The 20070-nt window shown below is 39.7% G+C and overlaps 1 protein-coding gene across 5 annotated transcripts in view; it reads left to right on the forward strand.

Annotated features, from left to right (window-relative positions):
• Positions 1-20070, forward strand: part of ubr4 (ubiquitin protein ligase E3 component n-recognin 4) — a 258399-nt gene that overhangs the window by 145241 nt on the left and 93088 nt on the right. For all 5 annotated transcript variants that reach the window (XM_062965592.1, XM_062965588.1, XM_062965591.1 and 2 more), the window contains 7 exons: positions 697-793; positions 4092-4199; positions 4548-4664; positions 7944-8153; positions 13237-13386; positions 14647-14874; positions 18249-18327. In XM_062965592.1, coding sequence (XP_062821662.1) covers positions 697-793; positions 4092-4199; positions 4548-4664; positions 7944-8153; positions 13237-13386; positions 14647-14874; positions 18249-18327 — 989 coding nt within the window. The remainder of the gene's footprint in view (positions 1-696; positions 794-4091; positions 4200-4547; positions 4665-7943; positions 8154-13236; positions 13387-14646; positions 14875-18248; positions 18328-20070) is intronic.

Raw genomic sequence — 20070 nt, forward strand, 5'->3', positions numbered from 1 at the left:
TATTACACTAGCTGGCCCCTGCCACGCATTGCTGTGGCCAATTGGAATGGCACTGAATAGCCTCGCTGTTCACTTTTCCTGGTTTTTGGGGTTTTGCAGGTCCTGGTTTGGTTCTGGAGGTTCGGTTTCATGGTAGGAACCTAGTGGCAAGGCCGTAGTAAATGTAGTAAATAAATGTAGTAAATAAATAAAGGAATAATTTTAGACTCGGGCTCGCCCAAAGTCTGACATGACTTGAAGGAACACAACAACAACAACAACAACAACAAACAACCCTAATTAATTTGACTATCTCATTGGCCAGAAGCAGGTCCACACTCTCCATTGAAATCCTGATAGATTTATGTTGGTTAAAATTGTTTTCATTTTTAAATATTGTATTTTTCTTTCATTGTTGTTGTTGTTTTGCACTACAAATAAGACATGTGCAGTGTGCATAGGAATTTGTTCGTTGTTTTTTTTTTTTTCAAATGATAATTCGGCCCCTCCACAGTCTGAAGGATTGTGGACCGGCCCTCTGCTTTAAAAGTTTGGGGACCCCTGATGTATATGATGCTGTAATATACATATTGTGTACTACTTACGTGTTGAACCATTATTGTGTTTTATATAGTTCATTACCTTTTTCCCCACTTGCCTACGAAGTTCAGCACACTTTTAAGTGCTTTCTCCGTCTCCTTTTTTCCGACTTCCCAGGCTGCACATGGTCCGGCTGATGCTGCTGGAGCGACTACTGCAAACCCTGCCGCAGCTCAGGAACGTGGGCGGGGTCCGCGCCATCCCTTACATGCAGGTAGGCCGGCGGGCACGGCGGGGTTCGACTGAGGAAGCTCAGCCCTAGTCAGCATCCAAACCAGGGGTCCCCAAACTAAGGCCCGGGGGCCAGATGCGGCCCTCCAAGGTCATTTACCTGGCCCCCGCCCTCAGTTTTAGACTTAGCCTCACCCAAAGTCAGAAATGACTTGAAGGCACACAACAACAACAATCCTAATTAACTTGACTATCTCATTGGCTAGAAGCAGGCCCACACTTCCCATTGAAATCCTGGTAGGATTATGTAGGTTAAAATTGTTTTATTTTTAAATATTGTATTGTCCTTTCATTTACTAATATTGTGCTATGGTAATAATATCATATATTGTGTACCTATATACATATAATATTGATAATAATATTATAATGTAATATAATACTAATAATAATACAATGTAATAATATTAATTACATATTAAATGTAATATTATTAATATTACAGTATAGTAGTATAGTATACTAGCTGTGCCCAGCCACGCGTTGCTGTGGCAAAGTGGTGGTGGTATTGGTTAAAATTGTTGTGGATTTTTTATTTGATGTTATTTGTATTTTTTAATTAATTTTGTTGTAAGTTATCTTTTTATTATATTTTATTATTTTCTTGTATTATTTTTAGTTATTTTCTGTTATGATAGTATTTTATTGTATTAATTTTTTAATGTTTTTAATTATTTTTTAGTGTTTTTTATTATTTTTTATTGGGTTGCTAGGAGACCAAGTGGGCGGAGCTTAGCCCTCTAACTGGCAGCAATTGGATAAAAACAATTATTCCTCTCCTTCTAATTAGGACTTTATTTTTCTTTTCTTTTTGTTGTATCAACCTAGAGGCATGGATGATGGGTTGTGTTGTCAAATTTCGAGGTTGGGGGGCCTGTAGTTTTGTTGTTTTGTCCGCTGCCCTGATGCCATCACTCTTTTATATATATAGATATAGCTTTTAATTACTGATTTTATCTGCTTGGATTTTAATGTATTGTCCATTATTTTATTTTGTGTATTGTTGGAATGTTTTAAGTTTTTGTCAAATATGTTGTGTTATTGTTTCAGGCTTGTCCCTGTTGTGAGCCGCCCCGAGTCCCTTTGGGGAGATGGGGCGGGATATAAAAATAAAGTTATTTTTTATTATTATTATTACTATTATTATTATTATAGTACAATATAGTAATACTAGCTGTGCCTGGCCACGCGCTGCTGTGTTGTTGTCTGGTGGTGTTGGTGAGAAATTGTTGAGGTAGTGGTGGTATTGTATGTTTGTTGTATGGTTGTCTTTATGTTTAGAATGCACACTGAAATGGATTATATGGCAGTTTGGAGTCAAGATAATCCAGTTCAAAGCAGATAATATAAGATTCTAAATGGGTTATATAGCTGTGTGGAAGGGCCTTGATTCTACACTGCCATATAATCCAGTTCAAATCTGATAATCTGTGGAAGAGGCCTAAGTGAGGCCTAACTGTGCCTGTCCCCTGGGCTGAGGAGGTTGCTAGGAGACCAAGTGGGCAGAACTTAGCCTTCAAACTGGCAGCAATTGGATAAAAACTTATTCCTCTCCCTGTAATTAGGACTTTATTTTTCTTTTCTTTTTGTTGTATCAACCTAGAGCCGTGGATGAGGGGTTGTGTTGTCAAATTTCGAGGTTGGGGGGCCTGTAGTTTTGTTGTTTTGTCCGCTGCCCTGATGCCATCACTCTTTTATATATATAGATTGTATATACATATCATATTGATAATATTATGTTATAGAATATAATACTAATAATAATACCATATAATAATATTAATGCTAATATAATATAATATTGTGCTATGCTAATAATATAATATATTGTATATACATATAATATTGAAAATAATATTATCATGTTATAGAATATAAGACTAATAATAATACCATATAATAATATTAATTATATGTTATATATTACATATTATATAATAGTATAGTGGTATAGTTCAATATAGTAATATATAATGCTAATATTGTGCTATGCTAATAATATAATATATTATATGTATATATAATATTGATAATAATATTATCATGTTATAGAATATAAGACTAATAATAATACCATATAATAATATTAATTATATGTTATATATTACATATTGTATAATAGTATAGTGGTATAGTTCAATATAGTAATATATAATGCTAATATTGTGCTATGCTAATAATATAATATATTGTATGTACATATAATATTGATAATAATATTATCATGTTATAGTATATAAGACTAATAATAATACCATATAATAATATTAATTATATGTTATATATTACATATTGTATAATAGTATAGTGGTATAGTTCAATATAGTAATATATAATGCTAATATTGTGCTATGCTAATAATATAATATATTATATGTATATATAATATTGATAATAATATTATCATGTTATAGAATATAATACTAATAATAATACCATATAATAATATTAATTATATGTTATATATTACATATTGTATAATAGTATAGTGGTATAGTTCAATATAGTAATATATAATGCTAATATTGTGCTATGCTAATAATATAATATATTGTATATACATATAATATTGATAATAATATTATCATGTTATAGAATATAATACTAATAATAATACCATATAATAATATTAATTATATGTTATATATTACATATTGTATAATAGTATAGTGGTATAGTTCAATATAGTAATATATAATGCTAATATTGTGCTATGCTAATAATATAATATATTGTATATACATATAATATTGATAATAATATTATCATGTTATAGAATATAAGACTAATAATAATACCATATAATAATATTAATTATATGTTATATATTACATATTATATAATAGTATAGTGGTATAGTTCAATATAGTAATATATAATGCTAATATTGTGCTATGCTAATAATATAATATATTGTATGTACATACAGCGGCTCTGAGTCCCCTTCAGGGTGAGAAGGGTGGGATATAAATGTAGTAAATAAATGCAGTAAATAAATAATTAATTTTAGACTTAGGCTCGGCCAAAGTCTGAAATGACTTGAAGGCACACAACAACAACAACAATCCTAATTAACTTGACTATCTCATTGGCCAGAAGCAGACCCACACTTTCCATTGAAATCCTAATAGGTTTATGTTGGTTAAAATTGTTTTCATTTTTAAATATTGTATTGTTCTTCCGTTGTTGTTGTTGTTGCATTACAAATAAGACATGTGCAGTATGCATAGGAATTTGCTTCAAAAGTTTGAGGGGAAAAAAAAAAGTTTCCCTTTGCCCAGGTGATCCTGATGCTGACCACGGATCTGGACGGCGAGGACGAGAAGGACAAGGGCGCCCTGGACAACCTCCTTGCCCAGCTCATTGCCGAGCTCTGCATGGACAAAAAAGTACGTATGCAGCCGGAAAGACTATCGCATGCCTCTCCCATGCATCTGGTCACATTCGATCCTCCCCTGGGCAACTTTATTTGTTATCATTTGTTTGCGAGACACGTGTAGTGAAGTCTAATGTATGGGATGTGCTAAACGAATTGCTCAATAGCAAGAATCCCAAGTCGGCATGGTGTTGGACTGGGTTCTGCGAGGCCAAGGTTCAAATTACAGGGCAGGCGAGTGTGTTGAAGCAGTTGTGGTGTTTAGAGGCCATTTAGATGCAAATCCATGTGACTTTGTGAGTGAGAGATGCCATTTCTCTCTTCTTTTCCTTCCCCTAATTTCTTTCTTCTGACCTTTTAGGATGTCTCCAAGAAGAACGAACGCTCCGCTTTGAACGAGGTCCACTTGGTGATCATGAGGCTGCTGAGCGTCTTCATGTCCCGGACCAAGTCGGGATCCAAGTCATCCATTTGCGAGGTAATAATAATAATAATAATAATAATAATAATAATAATAGCCATAAACACCTGGGCCATACCTGTCATAAGGTATACTGCTGGCATCATAAACTGGACACAGGCAGAACTGGACAATTTGGATAGAAAAACAAGAAAACTCATGACCATTCATCATTCACTGCACCCTCGCAGTGATGTTGACCGGCTATGTCTGCCTAGAAGATCAGGGGGCAGAGGACTCTTGCAAGTAAAACAAGCCGTCAAAGAAGAAGAACATGCCCTGGCAGAAGATGTCAAGCAAAGTGAAGAACCTGCTTTAATTGAAGTCAAAAATCAGAAACTCCTCAAAGCACAGCAGACAAAAAACCAGTACAAGAAACCCGCACTACAAACTAGAGCTGACAGTTGACAAAACAAAGCATTACATGGAAAGTTCCTTGACAAAATTGAAGGAAAAGTTGATAAGACCTGGCTCTGGCTCACGAATGGGACCCTGAAGAAGGAGACAGAAGGCCTGATCCTTGCAGCCCAGGAGCAAGACATCAGGACAAAGGCCATTCAGGCCAAGATCGAAAAATCAGCTGATGACCCAAAATGCAGACTGTGCAAGGAAACCGACGAAACCATGGATCATCTCATCAGCTGCTGTAAGAAAATCGCACAGACAGACTACAAACAGAGGCACAACTATGTGGCCCAAATGATCCATTGGAACTTATGCCTCAAGTCCCACCTCCCAGCAGCAAAGAACTGGTGGGATCACAAACCTGCAAAAGTCTTGGAAAATGAGCACGCAAAGACACTGTGGGACTTCCGAATCCAGACTGACAAAGTTCTGGAACACAACACACCAGACATCACAGTTGTGGAAAAGAAAAAGGTTTGGATCATGGATGTCGCCATCCCAGGTGACAGTCGCATTGACGAAAAACAACAGGAAAAACGCAGCCGCTCTCAGGACCTCAAGATGGAACTGCAAAGACTCTGGCAGAAACCAGTGCAGGTGGTCCCGGTGGTGATGGGCACACTGGGTGCCGTGTCAAAAGATCTCAGCCGGCATTTGGAAACAATAGACAATGACAAAATTACGATCTGCCAACTGCAAAAGGCCACCCTGCTGGGATCTGCAGCATCATGCGAAAATACATCACACAGTCCTAGACACTTGGGAAGTGTTTGACTTGTGATTTTGTGATACGAAATCCAGCATATCTATCTTGTTAGCTGTGTCATACAATAATAATAATAATAATAATAATAGTAATAATAATACATCACACAGTCCTAGACACTTGGGAAGTGTTTGACTTGTGATTCTGTGATACGAAATCCAGCATACAGATCTCGTTTTCTGTGTCATACTCTGTCTTCGTGTCAATAATAATAATAACAGTAATTTACTGGGTTGTGAGTTTTCCGGGCTGCCTAGCCATGTTCCAGAAGCATTCCCTCCTGACGTTTCACCCACATCTATGGCAGGCATCCTCAGAGGTTGTGAGGACTGTTGGAAACTGAGCAAGTAGGTTTTATATATCTGTAGAATAATGTCCAGGGTGGGAGAAAAAACTCTTGTCTGTTTGAGGCAAATGTGAATGTTGCAATTGGCCACCTTAGCATTGAATGACCTTGCAGCTTCAAAACCTGGCTGCTTCCTGTACAGGAACCTTTGACAACACAATAATAATTTATCCGCTTCTCCTTGTGGCTTAAGATGGTGTTCAACATGGAACAAAAGTCTTCTTTGTGCAACTGTTTATTACCAGACAGAATTCACAAGTATTTGCCGGCCTTGTGATATTAATTGACGCTTTTTTTGGGAAGCAAAAGGCACCCTTCCGAAGGGTGGTCTCCGCAATCCCCCCTTTTTGCCCTTCAAACTGGGATTTGCGGCCATGGTTTACCCACCGCATTTCAAAGTCGGTAAGAGGATTGCCGTTTTGTCGCTAAAAGGTGCAATAATAAGGCAAAAGAGGAAGCAGATTAATAACAAAAGCGCAGAGGTTAGGAAACGAGGAGACTGGGTTTTAATGAGCTTATGAGCTCTGGGGTTTGTTTGGATTTAACTGGGATTTTTCTTTTGATAGTTTCTATTTACACTTTTGGCCTCTTTTGGTAAGTTTTGACAATAGATATCAATCCCAACATTCAGGTGCAGGACATTGTGTTCCTTCGCCGAAGTTAACACATCTCCTCTTTTGGGAGACTTTCCCCTTCTCGCTCTTCTTCCTGGCCCCGTTCCAAAGGGATGAATGGGAATTTCGACTTGGTTTTGAACAAGCCGGGAACGGGGCGAAGAAAGTCCTTCCTCCTTTTCCTAATCCCCGGCTGAGTTGCCCACCGGCAAGTGTGTCGCGGGGAGATTATAGACTTAAGAACCGACGGCGGGACGTTTTTGTCTCCTGCCTCTCCGCCTCCGAAGCCTTCGCTAAGAGCCGGTTCAAAAGGATCTCTTTCTCTTCCTCAGATTTCGGAAATAAGTCGGTAAATAACCCTCCGCACGAGGAGATCCGCCCTCCGGAATGTGCTTGTCAGCTTCTGGAAAAGTTGTTGACCTTCTTGAAGTTGGAGTGGGCCTTGAAAAAGGAAGACCTTGTTTGGTCTTTGCCTTAGCATTGAACGGTTGTGTTGTTAAAGAGCGAAGTATGGAACCCTGCACAGACAGGGAAGCGTGAGCATTGAATGGTTGTGTTGTTAAAGTGTGAAGTATGGAACCCTGCACAGACGGAGAAGCCTTAGCATTGAACGGTTGTGTTGTTAAAGCACGAAGTATGGAACCCTGCGCAGACGGGGAAGGCTTAGCATTGGACGGTTGTGTTGTTAAAGTGTGAAGTATGGAACCCTGCACAGACGGAGAAGCCTTAGCATTGAACGGTTGTGTTGTTAAAGCACGAAGTATGGAACCCTGCGCAGACGGGGAAGCCTTAGCATTGGACGGTTGTGTTGTTAAAGGGCGAAGTATGGAACCTTGCGCAGACGGGGAAGCCTTAGCATTGAACGGTTGTGTTGTTAAAGAGCGAAGTATGGAACCCTGCGCAGACAGGGAAGCGTGAGCATTGAATGGTTGTGTTGTTAAAGTGTGAAGTATGGAACCCTGCACAGACGGAGAAGCCTTAGCATTGAACGGTTGTGTTGTTAAAGCACGAAGTATGGAACCCTGCGCAGACGGGGAAGGCTTAGCATTGGACAGTTGTGTTGTTAAAGGGCGAAGTATGGAACCCTGCGCAGACGGGGAAGCCTTAGCTCTGGGAGCCGTCTAAGCCTTGCTTGTCTGTCTGTCTCTCTGTTGTCTGTCTTGCAGTCGTCCTCGCTGATCTCGAGCGCCACGGCGGCGGCCCTGCTGAGCTCCGGGGCGGTGGACTACTGCCTCCACGTGCTGAAGTCCCTGCTGGAGTTCTGGAAGGGCCAGCAGAGCGACGAGGAGCCCGTGGCCAGCAGCCAGCTGCTCAAGCCCCACACCTCCGCCTCCCCGCCCGACATGAGCCCCTTCTTCCTGCGACAGTATGTCAAGGTGAGCCGCACCACGTCAATGCCGAGCTGGTTGATATACGGGAAGATACGTCGGGAACCTTTTGCCACTGTGCAGTACATTCTTTTTAAATACTTTTTGTGGTTTCAGGGTTTTGGACATTAAGGTGTGCATCAGATTTGATGGCGCATTAGACTCGAGTCAATACGGGCATTGCATTTATAATATAACTAGCTGTGCCCGGCCACGCGTTGTATTTTTATTTATTATATTTTATTATTTTCTTGTATAATTTTTAGTTATTTTCTGTTATTATAGTATTTTATTGTATTCATTTTTAGTGTTTTTTTATTATTTTTTATTGGGCTGCTAGGAGACCAAGTTGGAGGAGCTTAGCCTTCTAACTGGCAGCAATTGGATAAAAGCAATTATTCCTCTCTCTCAAATTAGGACTTTATATTTCTTTTCTTTTTGTTGTATCAACCTAGAGGCATGGATGATGGGTTGTGTTATCAAATTTCAAGGTTGGGGGGCCTGTAGTTTTGTTGTTTTGTGGGTCACCGTGATGCCATCACTCTTTTATATATATAGACTAGCGTTGCTGTGGCTTATGGGAATGCTTTGTTGGCCAGGTGGAATAGCAGTGAATAGCCTTGCAGCCTCAAGTTTCCTTTCTGGAATTTCCAATTTCCATGTTTTCAGAGTGTTGCTCCTTATTTACTGTCCTGATTTCAGATATTATATTGTTCTGTATTATTATACCACAGTAATTATTACATATTATATTTATAATCTTATATTATCTGCTTAGAACTGGATTATATGAGGCCTCTTCTACATAGCTGTATAAAATCCACACTGAACTGGATTATATGGCAGTGTGGGCTAAAGATAATCCAGTTCAAAGCAGATACTGTGGATTATGTGCCATTCTGGGTAATACAGCTGTGTGGAAGGGCCTTGAGTCTACACTGCATATAATCCAGTCCAAATCAGATAATTTGTATTTTTAAGGCAGTATGGATGAAGCCTAAGTGAACTTTGCCTGTCCTTTGGGTGCCGTTGTGGCTGAGGGGGTTGCTAGGAAACGAAGGGGGCAGAGCCTAAAGGCAGCAGGGGGCCTACCTTTCTGACTGGCAGCCGGGGGGGAAACGGCTCTTCCTCATCTTTAATTTGGACTTTTTTTGTAAGTTTGGTTTTTTTTGGTTGAAAGACATAGATTGAAAGACTGTGTCTTTTGTGGCCAAATTTGGTGCGATTTGATTCAATAGTTTTGTTGTTTACTTCATTACTGCATTTTTATATATATAGACTTGCTGTGCCCGGCCACGTGTTGCTGTGCCGAAGTATGAGGCCCCTTCTACACAACTGTATAAAATGCACACTGAAGTGAATTATCTGGCAGTGTGGAGTCAAGATAATCCAGTTCAAAGCAGATAATATAAGATTATAAATGGGTTATATAGCTGTGTGGAAGGGCCTTGAGTCTACACTGCCATATAATCCAGTTAAAATCAGATAATCTGTATTTTATAGGCAGTGTGGAAGAGGCCTAAGTGAGGCCTAACTCTGCCTGTCCCCTGGGCTGAGTGGGTTGCTAGGAAACCAAGTGGGTGGAGCTTAGCCTTCTAACTGGCAGCAATTGGATAAAAACAATTATTCCTCTCCCTCTAATTAGGACTTTATTTTTCTTTTCTTTTTGTTGTATGAACCTAGAGGCATGGATGAGGGGTTGTGCTGCCAAGTTTAGTGTTTCTGGGATGTGTAGTTTTGTTGTTTTGTCCTAGGCCGAAATTTCATTACCCTTTTATATATATAGACTAGCTGTGCCCAGCCACGCGTTGCTGTGGCAAAGTGGTGGTGGTATTGGTTAAAAATTGTTGTGTAATTTTTATTTGACGTTATTTGCATTTTTTTAATTAATTTTATTGCAAGTTATATTTTTCTTTATTATATTTTATTATTTTCTTGCATTAGTTTTAGTTATTTTCTGTTATTATAGTATTTTATTGTATTAATTTTTTAGTGTTTTTTATTATTATTTTTTTGGGTTGCTAGGAGACCAAGTTGGAGGAGCTTAGCCTTCTAACTGGTAGCAATTGGATAAAAGCAATTATTCCTCTCTCTCTAATTAGGACTTTATTTTTCTTTTCTTTTTGTTGTATCAACCTAGAGGCGTGGATGATGGGTTGTGTTGTCACATTTCGAGGTTGGGGGGCCTGTAGTTTTGTTGTTTTGTGGGTCGCCGTGATGCCATCACTCTTTTATATATATAGATAGAAGTCCTCCTGAGCTGGGGCAGATGTGTTGGCGGTTGCACCCCAACCCCACCAGTCAATCGAATTCTAGCATATCAGGTCTGTGTGCCAAGTTTGGTCCAGATCCATCGGTGTTTGGGTTGACAGTGCTCTCTGGATGTAGGTGAACTACAACTCCCCCAAATCTAGGTGAATTTCCCCCAGAGACCTCCAGTATTTTTTGTTGGTTATGAGAGTTCTGTGTGCCAAGTGAGTTCCAGGTCCATCATTGGTGGGGTTCGGGGTGCTCTTAGATTGCAAGTGAACTATACATCCCAGTCCCTACAACTCGTATACATTATGGTGAATTCTCCCCAAACCTCTCTCTCTAGTACAGGGGTCCTCAAACTTTTTAAGCCGAGGGCCGGTCCACAATCCTTTTGACTGTTGAGGGGCCGGATTATCATTTGAAAGAGAATACAAACAAATTCTGATGCACACTGCATATGTCTTATTTACAGTGCAAAAACAACAACAACAAGTACAATGAAATAACAATACAATATTTAAAAATAAAAACAAATTTAACCAACATACATTTATCAGGATTTCAATGGGAAGTGTAGTCCTGCTTCTGGCCAATGAGATAGTCAAGTTAATTAGGGTTGTTGTTGTTGTTGTTGTTGTTGTTGTTGTGTGCCTTCAAGTCATTTCAGACTTTGGGTGAGCCTAAGTCTAAAATTTATTTATTTATTTATTTATTATTTACTGCATTAATTTACTACATTTGTATCACACCCTTCTCACCCCAAAGGGGACTCAGAGTGGCTTACAAATTATATGTACATACAATATATTATATTATTAGCATAGCACAATATCAGCATTATATATTACTACATTGAACTATACCACTATACTGTAATATTATTAGTAATATTATGTGTAATATAGAATATATAATTAATATTATTATATGGTATTATTATTAGTGTTATGTTGTATTACATTATAATATTATTATCAATATTATATGTATATACAATATATTATATTATAAAACTGAGGGCGGGGGCCAGGTAAATGACCTCGGAGGGCCGCATCTGGCCCCCTGGCCTTAGTTTGGGGACCCCTGCACTATACTGTAATATTATTAGTAATATTATATGTAATATAGAATATATAATTAATATTATTATATGGCATTCTTTTTAGTGTTATATTGTATTACATGATAATATTATTATCAATATTATATGTACATACAATATATTATATTATTAGCATAGCACAATATTAGCATTATATATTACTTTATTGAACTATACCACTATACTGTAATATTATGAGTAATATTATATGTAATATAGAATATATAATTAATATTATTATATGGCATTATTTTTAGTGTTATATTGTATTACATGATAATATTATTATCAATATTATATGTATATACAATATATTATATTATAAAACTGAGGGCGGGGGCCAGGTAAATGACCTCGGAGGGCCGCATCTGGCCCCCGGGCCTTAGTTTGGGGACCCCTGCTCTAGTACGTTCAGTTGTGGATCAATTCCTCTGTTTGCTGTGTGCCATAGAAAAGAACAGGAAAGGGTTATGGGAGAGGCAGTGGGCGGGGTCATGCAAATTCCACACCAATAGAGAGAGTCAGAAACACTAGAAAAACAGACAATTTAGGATGAAATTGTCCCCGTATGAAAGCCTCCACTTGGTTGGTGGGCAGGATGGAGTTTGTGGAGGACATTGGCAGGAGTCTTGGACATGTTCACGGCACTCGCCATAACCTGCAGTGTCATTGGAGGGAGGGCCATTGGTGTCTCCTGAGTGGTGGGAGCTAGAGCTGTTTGTGGAGGCAGGAGCCTGGTTATGTTTTTTTTTTTTAATGATTTTTTATTGAAATTTAATACATTCAATTGAGGACTAAAGGGAAAGAGTGGGGTAGTTATGGGTAGGGAGGATAGTGGGTGGGATGGGATGAGTTAGGGTGGGAAGGGGGGTCTCATCGGGGACGATGGAATGGATGGGGGGAGGTTTATCAGGAAGGAAGGGAAGGGAAAGGAACTGGGAAAAGTTGTCTATCGGGGGGGGGGGGGGTAGACTTCCACTCTTCTGTCTTCCTGTTCAGTCTGTTTATCCATCATCTTCTTAGTTCTTCTTGTAGATACTTTTCAAAGTCTGACCAGTCCGTTTCCTTCATGGCGCGTCCGGTATTTTTTTTAACCATATAGGTCAATTTATCCATATTCTTAATCTCTGTTACTTTTTCCAACCACATTTCTTTAGTTGGGATAGTTGTTCCTTTCCAGTATCTCGCTATTACGAGTCTAGCTGCAGTTACTAAAAATGTACAAATTTTCTCAGCATTGTTCCTATTTTCCTTTATATCCTTCCTCTTGCTATCTGATATAGGGAATAGTCCTAATAGAAAAATTTCTGGCTTACATTCAAATTTGGCTTTTGAAATTTTTTCACATTCCTCTCTAATTACTTTCCAATATTTTTTAATATTCTTACAGCCCCACCACATATGGTGGTATGAGCCAACTTGTTCTTTACATCTCCAGCATCTATTGTCTATATTCTTGAACATATAACCTATTTTTTTTTTGGTGTTAGATACCACCTATGTATTGTTTTTAGCCAATTTTCTTTGAGGTCGGTTGCTAGGCAGTATTTAATTTTCTTATTCCAGATTGTTTCCCATTCATTCATTAAGATCGGTCGACCTACATCCCAGGAGCCTGGTTATGTTAACATCCCAGCCACATACACACACATACCTATTTTCGCTTTAGTTATGTGTATGGATCTCTGGCTTTTGCTCCTCTGGTTGAGACCCCAATCCCAACCCCTTCCTTCCCAGGGCCACGCGGCCGACGTCTTTGAGGCCTACACTCAGCTGCTGACGGAGATGGTCCTGCGCCTTCCTTACCAGATCAAGAAGATCGCCGACACCAACACCCGCATCCCGCCCCCGGTCTTTGACCACTCCTGGTTCTACTTCCTCTCCGAGGTGAGAGTCCAAAACCGGAGCTCTGGTTCTTGGGATGGTCCACAAATCCACAATGGTTGGGTTCCTCTTGGGTGCCATCTCGGGCTGTTCCTGGTTTGAAAGTGTTGTTCCCTGTTTAATTGTGCAGCACTGACTTGGAAAGTAGTTGTTCTACTCCAGACACTTTGTTTTTGTGGCTGACACAAACTACCGTATATACTTGAGTATAAGCCAACCCGAATATACTGTATATACTCAAGTATAAGCCTAGTTCAGCTAGTTTGAATGCTGGGCGATCACATCCTGACAGGCATCCACCCAGATGGGTGGAGTAAGTCAGGGCGGCCACGCAAGTCTTGGTGGAAGTGAGTTTATTTATTTATTCACTAGCTCTGCCCGGCCACACGTTGCTGTGGCGAAGTATGGTGGTATGGGAAATAAAGTATTGAGGAATTGGTGGAAGTTAAGGTAAAGGGTCCCCTGGGCTGAGTGGGTTGCTAGGAGACCAAGTGAGCGGAGCTTAGCCTTCTAACTGGCAGCAATTGGATAAAAGCAATTATTCCTCTCCCTCTAATGAGGACTTTATTTTTCTTTTCTTTTTGTTGTATCAACCTAGAGGCATGGGTGAGGGGTTGTGATGTCAATTTTCGAGGTTGTGGGGTGTTTACTTTTGTTGTTTTGTCCGCTGCCGTGATGCCATCACTCTTTTATATATATAGATTTCCAGAATTTATACCCCGCCCTTCTCACCCGGGGGGACTCAGGGCGGCTTACAACAGTTGACAACATTTAATGCCAAGAACATAATAATAAAACAAAAACAGTACATATAATCAATTAAAACTATAAAAATACATCATTAAAATACATTATAAAAATTAAAACATATGTCAATTAGATCCATTTGTCTAAAAACCTCACGCTTCAGCCTTCAATCGGACCATGTCGACGTTATCCTATTACTCGTTAAAAGCTTGTGCACACAGCCATGTTTTCACAGCCTTTCTGAAACCCAGAAGAGTTGGGGCTTGTCGGATATTTGTGGGGAGGGTGTTCCACAGCCGAGTGGGGAGCCACCACCGAGAAGGAAGGCCCTGTCCCTCGTTCCCACCAGCCGCGCCTGCGAGGCAGGTGGGACCGAGAGCAGGGCCTCTCCAGATGATCTTAGGGATCTAGCTGGCTCATAGGAGGAGATACGTTTGGATAAGTAAATTGGGCCAGAACCTGACGCTGTTGCCTTTCTCTCTCTCTCTCTCTCTCTCTCTCTCTCTCCCGCCACAGTACCTGATGATCCAGCAGACGCCCTTTGTGCGGCGCCAGGTGCGCAAGCTGCTGCTCTTCATCTGCGGCTCCAAGGAGAAGTACCGCCAGCTGCGGGACCTGCACACGCTGGACTCCCACGTGCGGGGCATCAAGCGGCTCCTGGAGGAGCAGGGCATCTTCCTCCGGGCCAGCGTGGTCACCGCCAGCTCCGGGTCCGCCCTCCAGTACGACACGCTCATCAACCTGGTGCGTCCCTGGGCTTGGGAGGGAACCCCAAAGGCCACTCGGTCAAGCCCCCCTCGGCTGGGCAGAAGCCCAGCTTGAAAGACCTTGAAAGAGGAGCCCCTGTTGCATGGAAGGAGAGATCATAAACATAATAAATAATAAAACTTTATTTATACCCCGCCACCATCTCCCCGCGGGGACTCGGGGCGGCTTACATGGGGCAGAGGCCAAACAACATAGGACAAAACATAGGCAACATAATACAAATCACACTATAAAAAGATAAAACAGTAATACAATATATCAATTTGTTGTCGAAGGCTTTCATGGCCGGGATCACAGGGTTGTTGTATGTCTTTCGGGCTGTGTGGCCATGTTCCCGAAGCATTCTCTCCTGACGTTTCGCCCACATCTATGGCAGGCATCCTCAGAGGTTGTGAGGTATGGAGAAAACTAAGCAAAGAGGTTAATATATATCTGTGGAAAGTCTAGGGTGAGAGAGGTCAGTGTGAATGTTGTGTAGTTAATCACTTTAATTAGCATTGAAAAGCTTATCTGCTGTCTTCTTCCTGCCTCTGGGGCATCCTTTGTTTAGAGTCGTTAACTGCCCTTGGTTGATTCATGTCTGGAAATCCTCTGTTTTCAGAGTATTGCTTTTTATTTACTGTTCTGATTTTTGAGTTTTTTAATACTGGTAGCCAGATTTTGTTCATTTTCATGGTTTCTTCCTTTCTGTTGAAGTTGTCCACATGCTTGTGGATTTCAATGGCTTCTCTGTGTAGTCTGACATGATAGTTGTTAGAATGGTCCAGCATTTTTGTGTTCTCAAATAGTATTCTGTGTCCAGGCTGGTTCATCAAATGCTCTGCTATGGCTGATTTCTCTGGTTGAATTAGTCTGCAGTGCCTTTCATGTTCTTTGACTCTTGTTTGGGCGCTGCGTTTGGTGGTCCCTATGTAGACTTGTCCACAGCTGCATGGGATACGGTAGACTCCTGCAGAAGAGAGAGGATCACACTGACCTCTCTCACCCTAGACTTTCCACAGATATATATTAACCTCTTTGCTTAGTTTTCTCCATACCTCACAACCTCTGAGGATGCCTGCCATAGATGTGGGCGAAACGTCAGGAGAGAATGCTTCGGGAACATGGCCACACAGCCCGAAAGACATACAACAACCCAATATATCAATTAAAACAAAAATACAGGATAAAAAATTGCATTTTATTTATTTATTTATTATTTAAACTTATATGCCGCCACTCCCCTAGGCCTCGGGGCGGCTTACAAGAACTGGCTAAAATCTAACAATTTAAAACATACAGTAGAGTCTCACTAATCCAAGCTAAACGGGCCGGCAGAAGTTTGGATAAGCGAATATCTTGGATTATAAGGACTGATCAAGGAAAAGCCTATTAAACATCAAATTAGGTTATGATTTTACAAATTAAGCACCACAACATGTTTTACAACAAATTTGACAGAAAAAGTAGTTCAATACGCAGTAATGTTATGTTGTAATTACTGTATTTACAAATTTAGCCCAAAATATCACGATATATTGGAAACATTGACTGCAAAAATGGCTTGGATTATCCAGAGGCTTGGATAAGCGAGGCTTGGATTAGTGAGACTCTACTGTACTTAAAATATCTCTAAAAAAAAAAACACACACACACACACACACACATCTTAAAAACACTGGTAAAATTGTAATAAATACAGGATAGATTATTAAAAACCCTCTGGGGCTGATTAATTAATGACTGTCTCTCCAAAGGCCTAACGAAACATCCAATAAAACCGACACTATAAAACTATAAGATAGTTTTATATACTATAAAACTATAAGATAGGTAGATTGGATAGATTAATGGTTGGTAGGTAGGTAGGATCGATATACAGAAGAATAAATAGGTAGGTTGGCCTTTGGTGAGACAGTCACTGGATGACCAGCCTCAGTTGACATTATAATTCTATCCTGAATTTTATTAGGTCCCTTTTATTTGTGTATTTTAATCTGATGATACTTTTTCTATATTGCTGCTGCAGTTCCCCCATCTATGAAATCGATTGATTGATATTATTACTGTTGTAGTCTTTTGTTGTGCCATCTGTCAGCAATAGTTTGTAGTGCAGTTTTCTTGTACTGGTTTTTTGTCTGCTGTGCTTTGAGGAGTTTTTGACTTCAATCAAAGCAGGTTCTTCACTTTGCTTTACATATTCTGCCAGGGCATGTTCTTCTATTATTATTATTATTATTATTATTATTATTATTATTATTATTATTATAGATAGGATAGACAGATAGGATATGTGGTAGCTGGATGAATAAATAGCTAGAAGGATAAATAGATAGAATGTATAAAAGGATGGATGCATATATAGATAGATAGGATAGATAAATGCATAAATAGATAGATAGATAGGATAGAAGATGGTGGAGAGAGACAGAATAGTGATGGCTTGGATAAATCATGGCCAGATGGAATGATAAATACAGTAGAGTCTCACTTATCCAACATTCGCTTATCCAAGTTTCTGGATTATCCAACGCATTTCTGTAGTCAATGTTTTCAATACAGTAGAGTCTCACTTATCCAAGCCTCGCTTATCCAAGGTTCTGGATTATCCAACGCATTTTTGTAGTCAATGTTTTCAATACATCGTGATATTTTGGTGCTAAATTCTTAAATACAGTAATCCCTACATAGCATTACTGCGTATTGAACTATGCTTTTCTGTCAAATTTGTTGTCTAACACGATGTTTTGGTGCTTAATTTGTAAAATCATAACCTAATTTGATGTTTAATAGACTTTTCCTTGATCCCTCCTTATTATCCAACATAATTTGCTTATCTAACGTTCTTCCTGCCCGTTTATGTTAGATAAGCAAGACTACTGTACGCAGATATCCGCTATTATCCTTGCTTATCCGCTATTGCAACCTCATTGTTTTTAATTCGATGTTTTAATACCGCATTGTGTTTTTTTCGGCTGCTGTGTATATATTATTATTGGTTTTTATTATTGTTCTTTGATGTTTTAGATTTCATTTTATCATGGTTTTGTATCTGATTTTGCTGTGAGCCGCCCCGAGTCCCCTTCGGGGGAGATGGAGGCGGGATATAAATAAACTTGTTTTTATTATTATTATCATTAGATAGAATCACAGAGTTGGAAGAGACGCCAGGGGCTATCCAGTCTTGCCCCCTTCTGCCAGGCAGGGAAAGCACAATCTGATCCCTCCTGGCAGACGGCCACCCAGCCTCTGCTTAAAAATCCGTATCATAGAATTGTGGAGCTGGACGAGGGACCCGGACCCAGTTCTGTCCAAGTCCCAGAGAGTCTGGACCCTCATTGCCTCCCGTCCTCGCTTTGCCTCTCTTTCAGATGGAGCACTTGAAGGCTTGCGCCGAAATCGCCACGCAGCGGACCGTCAACTGGCAGAAGTTCTGCATCAAAGATGATTGTGAGTCATGGCTCAGGGTTGGCCTTGTGTCACAGAGAAGACTGACTGGGATGTAAACGGGGGGAAAGGAGAGGAGAAAGCGAGAGGCAGTGGGTTTGGTACTGGCGGGGGAGCATTTGTGATGGTGCAAGATGCTTGTTGCGTGTAGAGCACACTCTAGGGCAGGGGTCCCCAAACTAAGGCCCGGGGACCAGATGCGGCCCTCCGAGGTCATTTACCTGGCCCCCGCCCTCAGTTTTATAATATAATATATTGTACTAGCTGTGCCCGGCCACGCGTTGCTGTGTCTGAGTCTGGTGGTGTTGGTCAGTCTACATTAGGTTGTATTGATGCTGTGAGCTCCACCTTCTTTATACTCACATTAGTAGTAGTATTTGAAGTCTGTTACCTTTTTCAATTTTTGTGTTGATTGATAATTGCTTGAGATCCCTGTTGTCTTTGGTTTGTTGTTAGTTGTAATGTCTGATTCTGCTGAGTGCGGTTTATATTTTTATTGTGGTACAATAGTCTTTTTTTGTTTTGCCTGTGTAGGTGTTTATTATTATTGTTGTTGTAGTGGTCATGAAGGTTGGATAAGTTAGATGCTACTGTATTGTTTTTTGGAGGCCCAGTTTAGCACTGACTGGCCTCTCAGCCTCAGTGCCTGGCTGTTTCTTGCCTGTGATGGTTTTGATTCTTATTGTTGTTGTTGTTGTCATTGTTATTATTGTAATTGTTTTTTTTGAAGGCCAAATGTGAATGTAGGGATTGGGGAGGTGGATAAGTTGTGTTGTCAAATTTTGCATTTGTTATAGTCACAATGCGTTGTTGTGAGTTTTGTGGGTCCGGATTGTGGTTTTGTGGTGTGGTTGTGTTGTTACAACTGAGAGGCAAGGCTTTTGTGTTGTGTTGCCAAGTTTTGTATTTCTGGGGCGTTTAGTTGTGTTGTTATAGTCACGATGCACTGTTGTGAGTTTTGTGGGTCCAGATTGTGGTTTTGTGGTGTGGTTGTGTTGTTACAATCAGGAGGGAATGCTTTTGTGTTGTGTTGCCAAGTTTCGTATTTCTGGGGCGTTTAGTTGTGTTGTTATAGTCACGATGCGTTGTTGTGAGTTTTATGGGTCCGGATTGTGGTTTTGTGGTGTGGTTGTGTTGTTACAACCTGGAGGGAAGGCTTTTGCATTGTGTTGCCAAGTTTCGTATTTCTGGGGCGTTTAGTTGTGTTGTTATAGTCCCGATGTGTTGTTGTGAGTTTTGTGGGTCCTGTGTGGTTTTGTGGTGTGGTTGTGTTGTTGCAACTGGGAGGCAAGGCTTTTGCATTGTGTTGCCAAGTTTTGTATTTCTGGGGCGTTTAGTTGTGTTGTTATCGCATGATGCGTTGTTGTGAGTTTTGTGGGTCTGGATTGTGGTTTTGTGGTGTGGTTGTGTTGTTGTAACCTGGAGGCAAGCCTTTTGCATTGTGTTGCCAAATTTTGTATTTCTGGGGTGTTTAGTTTTGTTGTTATAGTCACTGCGCAAACAACTTTATCATTTTATATATATAGATATACATATAATATTGATAATAATATTATAATGTAATACAATATAACACTAAAAATAATGCCATATAATAATATTAATTATATATTCTATATTACATATAATATTACTAATAATATTACAGTATAGTGGTATAGTTCAATATAGTAATATCTAATGCTAATATTGTTCTATGCTAATAATATAATATATTGTATGTACATATAATTTGTAAGCCACTCT

This window comes from Anolis carolinensis, unplaced genomic scaffold (assembly GCF_035594765.1).
Source record: "Anolis carolinensis isolate JA03-04 unplaced genomic scaffold, rAnoCar3.1.pri scaffold_15, whole genome shotgun sequence".
In the NCBI taxonomy this organism is placed as follows: Eukaryota; Metazoa; Chordata; class Lepidosauria; order Squamata; family Dactyloidae; genus Anolis; species Anolis carolinensis.